Source organism: Melopsittacus undulatus, chromosome 8 (assembly GCF_012275295.1).
Source record: "Melopsittacus undulatus isolate bMelUnd1 chromosome 8, bMelUnd1.mat.Z, whole genome shotgun sequence".
In the NCBI taxonomy this organism is placed as follows: domain Eukaryota; kingdom Metazoa; phylum Chordata; class Aves; order Psittaciformes; family Psittaculidae; genus Melopsittacus; species Melopsittacus undulatus.
Window position 1 is genome coordinate 3312239 of NC_047534.1, and position 19591 is coordinate 3331829.

Consider the following 19591-nt stretch of genomic DNA (forward strand, 5'->3'; position numbering starts at 1 on the left):
GTCATGGAAATTGATGGTTATGATACCTTAGAGCTGGAATCCTGAATGTTGCCTTTTCACTACAAATTGTGTTTGGGCAGGGAGGGACAACTACCCAGCTTCTAATAAACAATAGCTCATTTTGCAAGTCCCTTGCCACCATTTGCACCAACTGACACTTTTTAATAGCAGTCTCTGTTAAAAGACAAAAGATTTCAAGTAGGAAGAAAAAACCCCAATCCCCTGATTCTGTTAACACCCAGGATATTAAAGGCATCATCCTAATATTAGGATACACAGAGAAAAAAACAGATTAATAACCCCTTTTCTTTAATAAACTTCCCCTAAGACATCCCAAAAGTGTATTCAGTACCATTCTGCTCCTCCCTGCTCTGGTAAAGAATGTTTTAGTCCCTGGAGTGGTTCCTGAAGTCAGGTCTCACTGTAATTACATCTCACAGCAGTGCAGGGAGACTTAATTACCAGAGTCACTGGAGGTGTGTTGCCAGACAGATACAACCCAGCCCTGCCAGGGGAGACACAAGGATCCAGCTACAATGGGCACGTTAGGGAAGACAACTGGAGTTTGCAGAGAGGGTTTTGAGATCCTCCTGCAAAAAGCAGCACAGACACACCCAGGAGCCTTTATTCCAACCCCTCAGCTCCATCCTGAGGGAGTCTGTGGTTGAAAAACCTCTCTGTACTCACCAGGAGATGCTCTGCCACACCGCAAGATTTCATATTCAATTCCCCCCCCCCCATAAAAAAGAGTGTGACTCACCAGTTTCAAACGGTGACATTTCATTCCCAAACTATTCTGGGAGCAGCTGGCTCCATAACACATGGGGATGTGGGGAAAAAGGAGGAGGGAAGAGCCAGATTGCAAAGCGAAAACCACTCATTCTCTCCCCCACACAGGTATGCTGCTTTTCAGTTGCAGAGCCACATCATTTGGGACACGCTGGCAAATTCCAACGGGGAAAAACAATAAAAGCAGCATATTTCAGAGGGAAAAAGAGTATGTATCTACACACACCAGTGATGCAATTCCCTCTCAGCCAGGAGGGATTGGGAGACTGGTTTGCTCTCTATATCTAATAGATGTGAGGAAAAGCACTGTCCCCACTTCTTCCTAGCTTGAACCCTGCCGTTCTGGGCTGCTCCTTCAAATGGCTTCTGTGTGATGCAGACCCAAGTTTTAGTCATCAGCAATATCTTACTAACGATGAACAAATGTATGTGCAGTGGGATGGTGACAAACAGGGGAATGACAAAGAAATCACTGTCAGCTCCCAGTCCCGAGAGGAGTTTTGTGTCACGCTGCAGTTTAGCATTGCTCTCGTGTCCCTGCTGTGGGGACGTCACTGCCATAACAGGCAGCACGTGAGGGCACTGGCCTTGTGGGCTTGTCAGCACACACATGAAATCACTGTCACTGGTGCAGTGCCAGAGGCAGCAGCAGCATCTCTTCTGGCCTCAGACTATAAATCTCTGCATGGCTGACTGGCCTCAGCGCAGCAATCCAGCCCAATTCATTAATGGTGGTGAAATTCCATGGGGAGGGAAGCTGTAAGGGATGTAACCTCGCAGTCTTCCCAATGGGAGCCTGGATGCAGGTTTATAGCTTGCAAGGCACAAAGGCTGCAGGGATGTGAACACACAGATGAGTGTGTTCAGATGAGTGGCAGAGGGGCAAGGAGAGCCTCAAGGCAGGCCCAGCTCAGGATGGGTATCCTCATAACCCATCCCTGTGCATGTCTGCACAGGAAATGTTTGATTACGATTTCACTCATCTCCTCTGCTGTCTTTATACAAGAAAAAGGCTGTTCTGGCTTTGCTTACCCAGCACTGACTTGGGACATTGCAGATTCAAGCCTATCCCATTCTTCACTTAGGGAAACCTCAGTGAAACCTCAAGGAAGAGAAGTCTGGCTCGCTGCGGGATGCTGGCATGCAGCAGCAATGACCTTGGCTAGGTAACTGTCTCCTGAATACAAAGATGGATCTAAAAGCAGCAATTCCCTTTAAAAAGAAACAACCAATCTTCAGCTAAGGTAGGGAAAAGCAGCGGTTTGTTAAAGAAATGCATCTGTCAGAGCTGGGTTTTCTTTCCCCAGCTTCCCTAAATGCCCTTCACCAGCAGGGAGGGGGAGGGGACCTGCTCTTTGAAGCCTTTTCCTTATGGGAATAGAAAACACGGAAAGAATTCAATTCTCTGCCACAGCCCAGCAGCACTGATCCACGCTTCAAACCCCAGAGCCCAGAAGACAAGCTTAGCTGGTGGGTATGGGTGGCTCGGAGCCTGTGTTACCATCACATCAGCCGTGTTCAATAGCCAGCATCATGAAGTGTCCCCCGTAGTGTTAAAGCACAGAAAGACGAAGGGGAAGGAATGGAGACTGGGGAAGGAAAATTAGGGAATTCTGTGCGGAAAAGAACTGCGGTTGTTCAAACCTTTGATCAAAAGCACCATCTAGTGAAGAAAGGGCTCACTGCAGCTGGCATTGCTCTGGGGCTGCTGCAGCAGCGACAAACGGAATGTGACTTTCACCACAGGTTTGCCTACTAAAATAACCCCAGATATCACCACGTGCACAGCCCGAGCTCTGAATGAACAAGGACATGCCCCAACATTGCTACCCCCTGTGTAAATATATCTGCAGTGGAAACGTGTTCTCATCCTCCCATCATCTCCCACCGCAGAATCTCGGCCACCCTGAAAGCCGCAAGGAAGGAGGCACCACAGGAAGAGGAATGATTTCCATGTTATAATTTGGGAGCTAAGGAAAAGAAAAGGTAAGTGACCGGTCCAAGGTCATGCAGGAAGCCAGAGGCAGATCCGGGAATAGAGATCAGCCACCCTGAACCCAGGGATGCCTGAACAATAGCACAGCCTCTCCCTCTGTTGTCATTTAACTCTTTCCTAACTCACCAAATACCAGACGAGGGGCAGGGTATACACTTCTCTGCATGACTTCTTGCTGCTTTACAGCCCTTGGGGGCCCATTCTCAGACCTTACCTACTAAACCATCGAGGGAAGGCAGCAGGGAAGGACAGGGCTGGATATCCTGAGACCAGTGAAGGTGCAGGTACGAGATACTTCTATACACAGGGCTTAAGCTGTCCCCTCAGCAATTAAAACAACCACAATTAGTATCTTTATGGAAACCGTACCTCAGCTTTGCCACATCTCCGTTTCTGTGTGTGACAAAGCATCACTATCTCCTGTTATAGCAGCTAAAATGGCTGTGGTGTATGTTTGAGCATCTATATAGAGGATATTGCTCCCTCTTCCCCTGCTTTTGGGTTAGCTGCAATGATTGGGGATTTGCGGCACGATCAGACATCACAAATGCAGTTTCACTAAGTCTGTCTACACTGTTGTCATACTGAGCCTAGAAATGCTGCAGTGCAGGGGCTGGAGAAGGCACTACTCACAACCAACTGGAACCAAACCTTAGAGAAACTAACTAAAGAAACCCCAGAACTGACTCAGGTGATGCAAAACCCCCTGTGAATGCAGTGACCTGAACCTACAGCAAAGAGAGGAGCCAAGAGGAGTGACCGGGGGTCCAGCAAGAGGAGTTTGATGTCCCTGAGTCAGAGCCCAGTTCCAAACCAAAACTGTAAGTGGAGCAAAAATAATGATCATCTCCTTGAATCCACTACCTGGAAGGGACACAAATGGTTATCCACAAAGAGCTGCAGAAGAGAAGAAGGGGAAAAGCCCCAAGAAACCCTTATTTATCTGTTTTCTATCATAGGTCTCTTTCTTCCTCTAATACATCAATCTCTTTTCATTCACTCCTATAAACCAAATCCATGCGATCAGAGAGGGGAGGAGGAGAGTTTGTGCTTTTGAGACAAGAGAATCTTTAATCAAGCCACAGCCCTTTGAACACTTACATTCTCCAGCCAAAGGCACTGTGAAATTGGGAGCTTTCAGTTCAAACTACTTCAAGGATGCTTTCCCTGGGGAAGGTTTTGGTTACCCAGTGGAGGTTTCTGCTCTTAGGGTAAGCAACCAGAGCTTTTCTTAAGGAAGAAGCCACATCTTCTCCTTGAGGAAAAGGTGACAAGAGCCTGGAAGAACTAGAGCACAAAATTGCTGCCCTAGAGAATAGGGTTAAAAGGCTGTAGATGAGCACTCAGTGATGTTTGCAGTAAAGCAGATGCCACCAAACACAAATGCAAACAGTTGTGTGAATTTGGAGGGGGTTTTCCTCCTCAGAAGAGCTCCTGCACTTCAGAAGGGCAGTGATAGAACAGGATGTTTGTCAAGGAAGTGTTAAACTGCTCAAAGGATTCCAGCCCTTTGCAGTTCTGGCTTGACACAGTGAGAAAGAAGAGGGGAGAGATGTGGTGCTAACAAAAGCAGCCATAGCTGTAGAAGACTATACCAATATTTACCAGTTGGGCCTGCATGGTCTCCAGAACAGAAGCCCATGAGGGGCATAGATTCCCCCTAATGCTTCTGAGAACAAAGCCATGTCCATGTAAAGGAGTTCAATGTGCAATGTGTCACTCAGCAGGTTTAAATCTAAGCTGAATTTGTTGCTAATTACACCAAATTAACCTAAGAAAATAGGATCCCAGTCAAAGCACCGAAGTCAAGCCCTAGTTCAATGAATTCCCTTCTCTAATTGCAATCCCAGTGTAACCCTTTGCTCTGGGACTCGCTACTGGTACAATCACTGCAGGCACATGGTTTCCATCAGCACCTGCCAGTGTAGTGACAGACTATTCCCTGTTAGAATAAACGGGCTAGCACGTATCAGGTAATGACCACAGATGCTCTCAGGCAATTGCTGGCCTATAAGAAGAAGAATCCCATAGGATACAGCTCATCCTGCTACTATGGTGAGAAAGATGGTTTGAAATGGCTTTTTCTAGGTCTGATTTTCATAAGACTGAATGGATCACAGCTTCCATTGGCATAAACCCCTTGTTTCTGGATGTTATTGGTCAATACATAATTTATGCAAGTAAGATTACTGAGTCTTTCATTTCACATTGGCCCTGAAGCCAGAGCAGTGTATTCCCATCATACCCTCTGGAATGAGAGTTTTTAGGAGGATCTTGGATCCTTTTCTCCTTTTGCCTGAAATATTGATCCCTTACAAATGGCAAACTTACACTGAAGCTGTGAATTCATTAAAAACGATGATTAAAATGCCTTTCAAATAACTGTCATAAAAAGCTGTCCGTTATCTCACTGCTTTCCACAGGGAAAGACCTCTTGGATTAACTGCCTTTGCTGTCAGAGTATTCCCAGCTCCCTGTTAATGGATCCTGGGCTCACACAGACCATCAAAGAGGAGGAAAAGCTCCCAGCACTAGGATGAAGCTGTGCACCCTCTCCTTCCTCAGGGCAAAAAACTCCCAACACCACTGACTCCATTGAGCCTTTTGGGATCACTGGAACCTCAGGTTTCCAAAGGTCTGGTCAGGTTTGTGCTACAGCTTGGGGTGCTCTATTGCCCATTGTCAGCACCACAACCTCAATATAAAGCTGCAGGACATGCAGCACATTGAAGCCCCATTTTATCACAAACTGAGGTGCTCCCATAGCACTGCTGCAGCACTCACAGAACTCACCTGACAAGGGAGAAACTGGATTTCCCCTGATCATGGCTTTGCAAATGCCTCTTTTGCTCCTCCTGTTGCTCACAGCCATGCACTGCCACAGTCCTCTTGCAAGGAGTTTGTCTTCAGCTTTCATGGTGAGAGATGTTGGGAGCTCCCTGCATCAGAAAGACGTGGAGCTGTTGGAGTGAGAACAGAGGAAGTCGTGGAGATGCTGTGAGAGCTGGAGCAGCTCTGCTCTGGAGCCAGGCTGAGAGAGCTGGGCTGGGGCAGCCTGGACAAGAGAAGGCTCCTGAAGGGGAGACCTGAGAGCAGCTCCAGTGCCTAAAGGGGCTTCAGGAAACCTGGAGAGGGGCTTGGGACAAGGGCCTGTAGGGACAGGCCAAGGGGAATGGCTTGAACCTGCCCGAGGAGAGACTGAGCTGAGCTCTTAGGCAGAAGCTCTTCCCTGTGAGGGTGCTGAGGCACTGGCACAGGGTGCCCAGAGAAGCTGTGGCTGCCCCATCCCTGGCAGTGTTCAAGGCCAGGTTGGAGCATCCTGCTCCAGTGGAAGGGGTCCCTGCTTGGAGCTGCATGAGCTTGAAGGTGCCTTCCAACCCCAAGCAGACCAAGCTGCTCCCACCTGTCCAGCACTACCCAAAGGAAGGGCTGAAGCCCCCCGCTGTCGGTGCAGACCCTCGGCCTCAGCGCTGCGGCTGGTGGGGGGGAACCGGTCTCGCTGCCGGAACCTAGGATCGAGACCACCGCTCCCCACCCGGGCCGCACAGGCGGCCGGACCGCCGGAGGGTGGTGCCGAGGCGGAGCCGCTTGTCATTGGAGGAACACCCGGCGCATGCGCGCTCCGCCGCCACTTCCGGCGGTGGCCATGGTGACGGCAGCGGCCAGGTAAGGCCCGGCACCCCCGCGGCCTCCCCTCAGCCTCCGCCCCGGGCTCCTCCGCGGGCCCCGGGGCCTTGCTCTGCCCGCGGCATCCGCACACGGACCGCCCGCCCGCCGGTGACCTCCCGGGAGCTGCCGAGGGGCGGATCAGGGACTTACGGGATGGGGTGGAAGGGACCTTAAAGCTCATCCAGTTCCAGTCCCTGCCACGGGCAGGGACCCCTTCCACTGGAGCAGCTGCTCCAAGCCCCTGTGTCCAACCTGGCCTTGAGCACTGCCAGGGATGGGGCAGCCACAGCTTCTGTGGGCACACAGCTCCTCGGCACCCTCACAGGGAACAACTTTCTTTGTGCCCCAAACAGCAATAGTGGATTTTCGGGTGCGGGGCTGGAAATAGAAGTGAAATAGAACAGAAAAGTAAGTGAATAGAAGCGAAAGGGGGATTAGGAGAAGATAATTTCTCAAGTCCTGGTGTGGGTTTGGGTGCTGGAAAAGTACTTTCTCTCCCTTCCTGTACCATGAAGTGAGATTGTTTTGCATAATGTCAAAACGTGTATGTTTATATATATCTAAAATATAAATATACACATATACATTACATATATATGTATATTATATATACACGTGTATATTTTATATATATTAAATATATATATGTAGTATATACATATATTCTGTATATACATAATATACATATATCCATATTATATATATTATATACATATACACACACCTTATATAAATACATATATACATTATATACATATATATGTATATATATTGGATATATAATATATACATATTATAAATAATACATTAAAATGCAAGCCAGATGCCTTTGTTACTCAGGGTTGTTACTCAGATGGGTTTTGTAGGTGATGCTTCAAGTGATGCTTCTGAGATGGGTCAAATTACACTAGAAAAAGTTAATTTGAAGTATTATAACCAACATTAACCCACCCCCAGCAAACCTCAAACACTGGGTCGTTGTTTCCAGCTGCTTACAAACAGACCTACCACCATGTAGCACTTGCGTGGTGCTCTTAATGCCAGTTGCCATTCTGGTCAGTTCATTGTATTCCTTCTCCTGAATCCCTTCTCTCTGACCTGGCTGCATTGCAGTGAGCTCTGTCCAGTTCCTATCAGCCTTCTTGTGAATTTTCCTGGTTTCTTGTGACCTCAGCATGGTTTTTTGTGCTGTTTTCTGTTTATAAAGTATGGAGTGAAAGCTGTGAACATGGAAGTGCACAGTGGTAATTCAGTCAGCTGAATTAATGTGATCTCATTGGTTTTACTGGGTTTTGGATTAGGTTTTTGAGGTTGAATTTCCCATCTGGGGGGTTTTTACACCAGAGAAGTTGTCAGTAAATTTGCATTGTCAGCTATGGGACTTTCCCCCCTGATTTAGGTATCTATGAGTTTGATTGCAGCTTCTTTCCAAAGCAGCTGGGTAAATACAACTGTTCAGCTGATACAAACCATAAATAATGCTCATTTTCCTCCCTGTCAAACACTTCTAAGGGATTCAGTGCATTTGGTCTGCTGGAGGGAATGCCCATTTCCCTGACACGTATGAGAAACTCACTTGTCAGTTCAGTTGTGCTCAAAGGCTTAGGAACCCTAAAGGAAGAAGTCAAAAGTCTGTTTTAAGTAGCACGATACCCATTGCAGAGCATGCTCTGTGACACCAAAACTAATCCCACCAATAGAGCACTGATACTGCTTCACAAGCTGCCTTTATTCCATCTAAAAGTATTGGTCTTTGGAGATGCTCTGGATTCAACACCACAAATTATTTAGTACTAGAAATAACCAGAGGATCATTGGGAGGTTTGTATCATTCTGAATTCACTTCTTTCTCTTCAGCCTGGGGGTTAAATATCCCCCCCCCCCCCCCATTTGAAAGGTCACAGCTTCTACTCCTTGGGTTTGTTTTTAGACAGCTCTTGGCTGGGCTGGCATTGGGCAGAGCATGTTTGCTTGGAATGCTGCCACTTCCAAATTTAAGTCAGGGCTGTGCTGTTAAAAGCCCGGAGGGAGACACCACCTCAGAGGCACTGGCAAGTGAGTGCTTTTCAAAGGTAGGATATTGTGCTTTCTTCAGCCTAAAGTCAGTGGCTATTCCAGCTTAGAGCTGCTCTGCTTCTGGACAAGGGCTTCCTTAGGAGAAAATGATCATTTTCCCTTACTTTTAGCCCCCCCCCCCTTTGAAATGGCACCTTTTGATTGCTGAAAATAGCCTCCCAGTTGCTGCCATTTGTCATGTAAAGGACAATATGATTTTAGGTGGTTGCAGCTAAAGGAGAATAGCTGTTGTGTATCAGGGGGTTAGTTTCTTTTAGGTCTTGGTCTCACCTTTGCTGCCTTTAGTGCACTCTTGACCTTTTTAACTAAGACCCTTCATAAATCATTGTCCTGGGGTTTATGGGATAACATCCAGGTCTTGGTTTCAGATGAAAGTTGGACTTTTTAACTGGATAGATATGATTTATTTTAAGGTAAGCCTTTCAAAGAGTTTCCAGTCACCTCTGTATGTACACTGTCAGTGTTCGTATTTCTGCTTTCTGATCACCTGCATGTTCCAATCCTGCCTTTTGGGATGGGGAACTGAGAATTACAGGACTTTCTTTGAACCAGTTATAACCAGTAGCATCACCTGATAAACTGGTGCCATAAACATGATCTGTTAAGAATTAATAACAGTGTTTTTCAACAGGAATACCTGAATGTTTGAACAAATGTGACAATGGGGTCCCAAACTGAGAGACTGGGTGATTTGTCCACTTTGTATCTATAATACAGAGAAGAAGGGGAGGGGGAAAGAGAGAAAGAAAACAAAAGGCTTGGAAAGTGTTTTTCAACTGAGAAAGGATCAAAGAGACCTTCTTTGCATAGAGAGTACATGAATAATAACTGATGTGATTCAGGAATAACTGGTTCATGCTGATGAGGCACCAAAACGCAGCTTTTAGTTGGTAGGCTTGGGGTGGGGGGGCAGGCTCTTTACCACCAGCCCCTGTGGCAGAGTTTAGTCCTTGCATAATCAGCCTTTATTTTTGCCTAAGAACAGGTTGGAATCAAACATGGGACTCTCTCCCATCTCCTAGTGTGCTTTAGCTAGAAATGGTGTCAAAAAAGCCCCCTCTTTCCAGTTAGCTGAAATCAGAAGCAAAGCTGCTCAGGGCCACATCTGTTAAATATCTCAGCATGGATCAGGGCTCATAAAGGAAGCTCAACTGCATCTCTCAGCTCCCACTCTGGAAATACTGAAAGGTCCTATGTGGGAGCTGAAGATTTTTGATCCCAAAATGTCCTGTGAGCCTCAGTGTCAGCACAGCACCTGCTGTCCCTGCCCACACCTCACCTCCTGAATGTCAAGAGGCCTTTGAGAGCAGAAAGTAAGGGACAACATAGAGGGCATCTGCTGTAACTGAACATGGGCCAGAAAGGAGAACTTTCTGCTCATCCAGCCTAAAGAGGCCAAAACAGCTCTTTCCCAGGAAGAGCTAAATCAGCTCTGCTGTGTATCGATACAAAATACTCTGTGTACAGCACAAAGAGGGATGAGATGCTGCTCTGAGTAGCTGGGTGCTGGGCTCATGCACTGCTTTGCAACAGAATGAGTTTAATCCCATTTGGGTTCCTGATTCCCCACTTTGAGCACCCTCCCTCTGCCCTGGGGAGCTTGTGGCCTGGATGTCTTGCTGCATTATGCACAGTGTATTACACAGTGGGTTAGCTCAGGAATGGGGAGCTCCACAGTTCCTTGAGGAGAGCTGTGTACTAACTTAAGGGGCTTATTTTTAGACCTTGTCAAGTTTATTTTGAGCCAGCTCAGCTATCTTTAGGTGCTGTTTTACTGTGTTCCAGCTATCCCTCCAGAAATACCGACTTCATACAGTTCACTACTGTTTCAGCAAGCTGGTCAATTCACTGACCAGCTACATTAAGAATTCTGCCCAAGCCCCTGATGGAAATCTGGAAGAGCCTGGTATTTTCCACATTAGCTCTGTTCCATGGCATGTAGCACCTCTGTCATCATCTCAGATCCCTACAAGTTCAGTCCTGCTTAGAGACACTGAAAATCTGGCTTGGCATTATAAGTTACAACAGGACTAAGATGATACACTAATACTCGGTTTTGACTTTAAGTGTGGCTCCAAAGTTGTATAGATCCCAGGAAGAGATTTAACTGACTGCACTGTGCCATCAAGCATAAGAGCTTCTGGTTAGATACAGTGGGAAAGTGAGTGGCCTTTTTTACAGCAGAAGTATCACTTACTCTATCCATGGAGTAAGCTGTAACATAAACTACTCCCTTGAAGGCAATGGCTTAGCAAGGAGATTAGGGTTATGCATTTGGTATCAGAATCCATTCCCAGGATGAGCTCAAGGTCTCATAGCTACCTTTAGCTTGGGTTTCATTCACAGGTTTAGTTTCAGTACATTAGGACACAATTAAACTGCATGATTACTGTTGGCATAAGAGCACGGTCTTAGGCTTTACCCTGCTAGAATGGACACATGGTTCATTTAAAGCGGACAACTTGTCTCTGCTAACAGGTGGCGAAAGACACTGAAGATGGAAGCACAGATTCCAGTGTAGCAAGCAAATGAACAGGCTAGAGAGAAAACTTACTCTGAGCCTCCAGAAGCCAGATTGGTTTATATTCATCTGGGATGATAGGCAGTAACTGCTCTCTGGGATATAGATACTGCGGTACTGGCTGTTCTAGAGAAATCCAAGAGGTTTTATTACAGGCAGAAGGAGGCAGAGGCACATCCCAGCCCAGGGGAGCTTTTACTCTGAATACAAGCGAGTGAACCTAGAGCAGAAAGTGGGAAGAGCACCTCTGAAACCAACTCTGTGAGAAGTCCAACTCCAAATGTCCTGCTTGGGATGTTCAGATGAGCGTTTCAGTGCTTAAAACTGGGCACTGATGTGAACTTTGGAAAGTCTAAAGGAAGGGATAAGGAATCAGTTGAAGAAACCTCTCTATGGGATCTGTTTAGTGGTGATTAGAGCTAAGGACTTCCCTAGTTTTCCAACCTCTGCTCCTTTTCTTGCTGATGAAACAGTCTGTTCCCTTCCATCTTGTGCTCTAGGAAGACGGTTCAGAAAGGAAGACTCATGGATTTCACAAGCACAGTCCTCATCCCACTGCTTTTTGGCAGCGTGGGGATCTTCGCCCTTTTTCGCCTGCTGCAGTGGATGCGGATGCGAGCGTACCTCCAGGAGGCAGTGGTGGTGATCACAGGGGCTACTTCGGGCTTGGGAAAAGGTAAGTGCACACAGAAGGGCACCAAGGGCAGGACAAGCAGAGGGTTGTGAAGGGGCACTGGAGGAGAACAGTGAAGGGCAAGTAATTCCTATTGCTTGGAATTTTGAGGCAATCCTTGCACAGTTAGAACTACAGCCGGCACAAGCTTTGATGCAAGAGAGTCTCAAAACTGAAAGGCAGTTTTCATCATGCTGTATAAACCAGAGGTCCTCAAAGCCAGGAACAACTCATGCTATTCCTGCGCTGTCAGGGGGCTGTTCTCTAAACCCTGGAAAAGCCAGGAAGTCAAATTGTTTCTCTAAAGCTTCCCAGAACTGGTGTTCTACATTCACCTCTGTTGTATTTCCAGATACTCTGCTATACTTCCCATTTCACCTCCTTGCCCCTCTCACCCTCATGTGAAGGTACCTGTTTCTTGCGGTACAAATCCATCCATTCTAAATTCAAACTCTTGGCAATATTAACACCAGTGAATGCAATCACAGAACCACAGAATGGTTTGGGTTGGAAAGGACCTTAAGATCATCCAGTTCCAACCTCCCTGCCATGGGCAGGGCACCTCACCCTAGACCACATCACCCAAGGCTCTGTCCAACACAGCCCTGAACACTGCCAGGGGATGGGGCATTTACCACTTCTTTGGGCACCCTGTTCCAGTGCCTCACCACCCTCACAGTGAAGAACTTATTCCTTATATCCAACCTGAACTTCCCCTGTTTTAGTTTAAACCCATCTATTCTACATTCAAACTCTTGGCAATATTAACACCAGTGAGCAAAAGAATGGATTCTTTGTTTGAGTGGATACATTCTTTAATTCTGCTTTTTAGAATTGCTTTAAAAAGCTTCTTGAAGAGAAGACAAAGTGCTCTCTGCTATCAAGGCCTTTCATTAGGATGAGTACATTCATGGAACAAATAAGAGCTTAAATTGATGCTGTCTTTGCATGTGGGTTTATCCTGAAGGATAGGGGGGTTCAGTAACTGCACAGCCAAAGGAGATGCAGTGGGCCTGTGCCAAAGAGCTGGGAGTGCTAAAGCAATCTGTATTTCACATCAACAAGAGACAGAACTAGTACCTCAGCTGTGGTAGGCTGGGCAGATGCAGCAGTGTGGTGTTGGGTGTATGGATTTCCACCATCATACACGGAAGTTTCCTCCCTTATTGACTCAGCAGCAAGATCTTCCTCTGTTCCCCTCCCTCCCAGTTATTAATACACCAGAGCACCTCTAATTACTGTGTGTTCTTTTTACATCCACTCTCATCCCCTGCACAACTGATTTGTCTCACTGGGTCACAGAGAGCCAGGGTAGAACATACAAATGCCTCAGCAGCTGGTAGCACTGAAAGGAGGACAAGCCATCCCTTCTTCAGCCTTGCCCTAATGATCACAATGATGAAGGCATTAGCTCCTAGGCCTCCAGAACCTTTGGAGGTGTTCACTAAACCCTAAACCTCCTAAGACCAGGCCCTGCTGTATTAGATGACACACAAGGAAACTGTAGTCCCTATTAAGAGGGGCATAGAGTCAAAAATGAAGAGGCACATGCAAATCTGACCAGCTGAGGGGGGAGGATGTGTGACCAGCACAGTAAGTGCATAACCAGCACTGTAACTGTGAGCACAGCAGCTGCTGCACTGCTGTCACATGTCTGTCAGCCACAGAAAATGGCATCTTGCACCTTCACTGTAAATCACATCACTGCAATTCCTCATTAGGAGTAACAAAGCCACTTTAGACCCTTGCCAGCTAAAAGAACCTTTAGCCTATCCCGCACTATGATGTGAATCTGCTGTTTGTCTCTGTCATCTAAATACCTACTTTGCTCTCTTCCTTGCTTCCTCCAAAGAATGTGCCAAAGCTTTCCATGCAGCTGGCTGCAAGCTGGTGCTCTGTGGCAGAGACAGTGAGAAGCTCCAAGACATGGTGCAGCAGCTTTCCACCGTGACCAACCACCGCAAGAAGGTAAGTGTGGGAGGAGAAGCTGCTGCTCGTGGTGGTACAGAATTGCTTGTGGGTTGTTCTGTTGAGCAGTAGGAAAAATACAACTCTGTGGTTAGGGATAGACTCTGCTCTCAGAGTACACAGGGCTGACAAGTCAGATCTTGTAGAAACCCTACAAAAATGAGGCATCTGAAGGACTCCTTGCCTTGGAATGGAAGTGCAAGTGCACAGTGCCCTGAGCCTTTGCATCTCTATGTCCTAGACTGAATCTGGGAAGTGACCTTCCTTCTGTTGGCCTTTATTCCTGATGCTTAGTTCTGCTGACAGTGCCTAAGAAGAGTATTGCTGGCTATGTAGGAGACACATGGGTTGGGGTTTTGACTTTTTCAGATGCATTTTCTTTAATAAAACAATAGCAAACTTTAGTACTAGAGGGAGATCTCACTTGCCCCTTTCCTAAGCTCTATAAGGAACAGGAGCAAAGAAAGATGAGAGCACAGCCTGCTCCTGTTGTGTGTTCCCTCCAAATGGAACTGCTGCACAAGGTTTGGGTGGCCCTACTTCTGTGCTTGCAGAGCTGGGAGATGCCATCATGAGCATGCACATGCATCACATTCAGCACAGCCTCAACTAGGCTTTTGCTAACTTCTCTTTGTCCACAGACACATAAACCTCACACTGTGGTATTCGACCTCTCGGACACTAAAACTGTGCTAAATGCTGCTGAAGAGATCCTGAAGTACCTGGGGCACGTGGACATCCTGATCAACAATGCAGGCATCAGTTTCCGAGGCACAATTGTGGACACAGGACTGGATGTGGATAGGAAAGTGATGGAAACAAATTATTTTGGTCCTATAGCCCTCACTAAAGGTACCAGTAATCCACATTACAGGGGGACAATGGATTTAGCTGATACCTTCTACAGGCCAACACAACTAAGCACAGTTTAACCTCTATTTGTATTTGGTACAAGAGAGGAGGAAAGTCTTGTTCTGAGAGATGCTTGGGCATGGCTGCATGGGAAGGACCTGATCAGAGATACTACCTTGTATAAAGCATCTCCTGACTCTGGTCTGGCAGGAGCTTATGAAGGGAGCCATGGTTAGCCTGCCTGTGCTGAGATAACACTCAAGCAGGCAGAATGGCTTCTAGGTGGAGCTGTAGCTTCCATGGGAAGCTTCTTTGGGTACACAAAGCTCAGCCTGGAGGGTGTCAAGCAGCAGGAAATGCAGTGGTAAAAGAAAACAGCAGGTCCTGCTGATGGTGCCTGTGGGAGATCACAGGAACTGTGACAGCCTCTGTGGCACAAGCAGTCTCCTCACAGGTGAACATCCCAGCAGCACTGCAGCTTTGGTTTGAGACATCCTAAACACTGTCTCTTGCCAGCCCCTACACTGAACAAGGATCTTGTAATTCACTTGGGCATCTTAGAGCGCTCTGAAAGCATTGATTCTCCACAGCAGTGATGGCAGCACTGGCATTCTCAATGGGTCTTTTCTGTCTTTTGCTAGCACTTCTGCCCTCCATGATCAAGAGGAGACAAGGCCACATTGTGGCCATCAGCAGTGTTCAAGGCAAAATAAGCATTCCTTTCAGATCTGCATGTAAGTACCTCCACAGAAGATGGGGAAGACATATTTGGGGCACTAGAATGAATGAATACTTGGCTGCTGCTTCCACTTTTAGCTCTGTATAGAGCTGGCTGCATGCAGGGAAAGCAGAGCTGTGCATCCTTCTCTGTGTTGTCACAAAGCACTGACAGCTGTGGAGGAGGGCACTCTCAACTACAGAATCTTAGCCCTGTCCCTGGTAAGGGATGGGGAAGGACAATGTGTGTTGTGTCCTAAAAACAGCTTGATATTCATAGACTGGTTTGCGTTGAAGGAGCCTTAAAGCTCAACCAGTTCCAACCCCTGCCACAGGCAGGGACACCTTCCACTGGAGCAGCTGCTCCAACCCCTGTGTCCAACCTGGCCTTGAACACTGCCAGGGATGGGGCAGCCACAGCTTCTCTGGGCACCCTGTGCCAGCGCCTCAGCACCCTCACAGGGAAGAGCTTCTGCCTTATATCTATATCTAAATATACCCACTGTCAGTTATTTTCCTATCTTAACACTTGAGAGTCCCTATAAACTGCCTGAATCACTGTATTTGACTGTATTTTATCCTTGCTGTTTGCCTGGTTCATGCCCTGTAAAAAAGCAGGACCTTTTTGTCTTGATATGTTCCAAAGTGCCATAGTACAAACAATGCTAAAACAAAAGCCTAAACAGTTCTCTTGATCCAGCAAATTGTGCTACATCAGTTATGACAAGAAATAATATTGCTGAGATTACCAGAAAAAGATAAAAGATAAAAGATGGAGGAACTAAATGGAGATTATTTGACGTAAAATCATCTGTAAACCACTGAAAATGGGCATAAAAAGGGCAAAGTCCAGTGATGGTAAGAGTGGTAGAGCATGCTGAGTACAGAATGGGGACCATCTGGGTGATCTGCTCTTGCAGATAATGTGGGGATGATTGTGCCAAGAAGCATGTTCTGAGGAGCTTCCAGAGCTACCAGAGCCACATGGGCCTGTGAGTGTGCAGCTCAGCTCCTGCCTATGTCCTCAGACAGGGATCACAGCCTGTGCTAAGCTCCCTGCTGCTGGTTATCAGCCCTGCAGCCACATTCAGGTGATGGCAGGCACAATGGCAGTGACCAAGCACACATGGAAAGGGAGTGAGCAAGAGCTGCTCAGCCATTTAACAGGGGGAATCCTGCCCTAGGCCACACTTGTCTGCTTGTGGGATCAGGTTTTGACTTGTGTGCAGCCGAGCTCTGAACCTGCTCTGCAAGTCTGTGGTGCTCAGCACACATAGGCTCAGCAAACACCAGCTCTGCCCTCCTGTAGCAGCACTGCATTCCCCAGCCCCAGCCTGTTCTGTCAGATGCTTCCCAAGCCAAACTTCCTGTCTCCTTTACCATGAGCAGGAGGCAGCTTGGGTTCACTCTGTAGTGCTTTGGCCTGGCTGTGGTGTTAAGCTCAGGACCCCAGCCACTTTCCAGCATCAGTATTTACATTCTGCCTTCCCCATCCCCACTACCTATTGCTGCCATTCACCAAAAGAAAACCAAACTACACACAAATCAGCCTAGAAGCTGGAGAACTGCTGGCTTCTTGCTGAGAAGTGGGGGCATTGCAATGACAGACCCATTCAAGGGAGTGAATCTTCCTTCAGCCCTGTTCCTTCCCATTGCATAGTGCTTTCCCTGTTTTTCAGATGCTGCCTCCAAGCATGCCACCCAGGCCTTCTTTGATTGCCTACGAGCAGAGGTGGAGCAGTATGACATCGATGTGACTGTTATAAGCCCTGGCTACATTCAGACAAACCTCTCTCTCAACGCTGTGACAGCAGATGGATCTCGCTATGGAGGTGAGATACGATTCTGTGCCCTCTATCTAATGCATCCCTACCTCCCTGAGTTACTCCAAAGGTGGTGGGGACACAGCCCTGAAGTATCAAAAGACAACTCTGGATGCAGGGTAGGAACAGCAACCCCCAAAATTGAGCCTTCCTAGGCCAGCAACTTCTAGCCCAGCCATGACTTATACCTGCCTGTGCTCCCACACACAGCTGGTGTAAAACCAAAACCATCCAAGCAGCCATGTACAGTTAAGAGCATTCCCAGGAAAGGTGCTCAAGCTTGGGCTTGCCTGAGGCTTTCCTTTGGCTTTCCTTTGGCAGTTATGGACAAGAACACCGCAGAAGGACAGACAGCTGCAGAGGTGGCTCAAGTGGTGCTCAATGCAGTGGGACAGAAGAAGAAGGAAGTCCTTGTGGCTGGGCTGACCCCCTCCCTGGCTGTCTACCTGCGAAACCTCTGCCCCAGGCTCTTCTTCAGCTTAATGGCAGAGAGAGCAAAAAAGGAGAGAAAAGCAAAGGCCTCTTAGAACTGAGCTCACTGGAGCAGGGACTGCAGGGAGAGGCTGAGCCCCTGCGCTTCAGATGGGACATTGGGAGGTGCTCCTGCAGGAAAATCCTGCCTCAGAATGCTGCAGTTTACCATTGCATGGAGAGTGGGAAGTGGGTTTCCCCCACACCAGGACAGGCCCGTTTGCTGGAAGACAGCACCTACAGCTCACCTGGAGAAGGGTGCTTGGACAAAGGGGGAGAGCTGAGGCTGCAGTGGAGGCAGCTCAAGGGAACACGTTGCAGCAGGGGAGGCCCATGTGCACCTTACTCGCCTCACTCCAGGCTTGCTCAGCTTTACTGGCCTGCTACAAATAAAACCCACCCGTTCTGCCTTCACACAAGCAGATCTTGTCTATTCCTACCCCATGGCTCCTGTGAAATACACTCCTCAGCTGAGGAGTGAGCAGTGTCTCCTTCCCACTCCTTCCACTCTAATCCAGAACACATTGCTTGAAGTGGGGAACTTCACAGAGCCTCTCCTTGCCAGTGTGCCACATCATCTGTTCTGTTCAGCTAAAGTCAAGCCCAGTTTTAAAGTAACTGATGTAAACTCTAAGCTTTATTTGGCAGTTACCTGCGTGTGTCATGCCTTGCTGACATGGTTCAGTCTCACTCTGCACTACCTGACAGCACAGTGTTCACCTCAGCAGGAGCTAAAGCAGGGGGAGGACTGGACAGACAGAAACCAGCACAGCAGGACAGGCTGCTGTGTGTGAACACTGTGAGCAGATGGTACTGATCCATCTGCAGGAGTAGGTGTGAGTCTGCAGGGACCAGCACACTGTCTCCTGCAAGCAGAGGGTGCATAGGGTGGACAGAATAGGAAACAGACCCTTAGTTCTCATGGGGTGTAAAGCAATCAGGTGCTCATGAGGATCACAGCCTGTGGGGGAATGATACCAACCCATCACACAGCACAGGCTTCAGGGAGCCTGATGGCCTGAGAGAATGCCATATTCCATTCCTTCCCCTTCTCCTCATGTGAGGGATGCCAGCACCGCTAGGAAAAGGAGTGGCTGCACAGAGGTAGTTCAGTAAGAACAGAAATGATCTTTTTTAACTTGTATTTTAACTAAAGTGAATTAGTGGGAACCAAGGTCCAGATCCCTGTGGCCACCTCCATGCACTTCCCAGCATTTTATGTGTCCTGCCTTGTATGTCCTGCCTGTGGATGCACATTGATGACAAATAAATTACATTGCTATGAAATCAATCCTTTGTTCTACTTCAGCTCCTCACAGCAGGCAATGTTAGAGGAAGGGAAGGCAGGAGAGGTTTGGGTTTCTCCCATTCCTGCAAGATGCAGAACATACTTCATCCCAGCCCTCTTTCCATCATCTGCTAGCTTACAATAGGCATAGTGCAAATCCACACACAGGATCAGTCACACTGGAACTCAAATACAGGTGGGCAGGCTTAGCAGAAGCTTCTTCAAGAAGTCTTTTCTTGACTACTACAGGTTTACAACTGATATCTGAGAATCCATCCCAGCTGATGCCCACAATGTCTCTAATGAACATATGCTCCTGCTGCTCAGTTAAGACACCTTCTACCATTCAGCCTGTGGCTGAGGCTCCAGATTTGTTACCTAAAGGCCTAGGGTTGAAATTACAAGTTGAAGCTTTACCTTCTCTCCTCCTCCACATTGGGTTTCTAAGCATTAGTTGTGCTTTCCTTTCATGTTTTGCACATTCAGGTCCTCCTGCCAGTCCTGTCCAGCTGCTCACCTCACGGTGTTCCAGGTCATGGCAACCCAGGAAGGACCAAGGGGTTCTCTGTGTCACCATCCAGGGTGCTGAAGGGTGCAACACAGGGCCTGAGGAGAAAGATTACACATGGGGAGTTAGCTGTAGTTACTGTTTGAGCTACAGCTCCAACTCTGAGGTTACCAAGAGTGTGCACATTCCCCTTTGGAAGTAAAGCCCCTCTCTGTGATGAGAGGCATGTAACATGCTCCA

General features: G+C 47.6%; 1 protein-coding gene across 1 annotated transcript; it reads left to right on the forward strand.

Annotated features, from left to right (window-relative positions):
* The first annotated feature begins 6410 nt into the window (after positions 1-6410).
* DHRS7B (dehydrogenase/reductase 7B) lies at positions 6411-17971 on the forward strand. Its single transcript, XM_034065757.1, has 7 exons — positions 6411-6451; positions 11552-11727; positions 13577-13692; positions 14334-14544; positions 15186-15278; positions 16941-17093; positions 17406-17971. Exons 1-7 carry the CDS (start codon positions 6432-6434, stop codon positions 17609-17611), a joined length of 975 nt encoding a protein of 324 aa, XP_033921648.1. The 5' UTR covers positions 6411-6431; the 3' UTR covers positions 17612-17971.
* The last annotated feature ends 1620 nt before the right edge of the window (positions 17972-19591 follow it).

Bases quoted from the DNA above. Each gene is read 5' to 3' on its own strand.
- DHRS7B (XM_034065757.1), top strand. From the start codon at position 6,432: ATGGTGACGGCAGCGGCCAG. The intron at 6,452-11,551 runs GTAAGGCCCGGC...CTTGTGCTCTAG, and splicing joins ATGGTGACGGCAGCGGCCAG to GAAGACGGTTCAGAAAGGAA. The intron at 13,693-14,333 runs GTAAGTGTGGGA...CTTTGTCCACAG, and splicing joins TGACCAACCACCGCAAGAAG to ACACATAAACCTCACACTGT.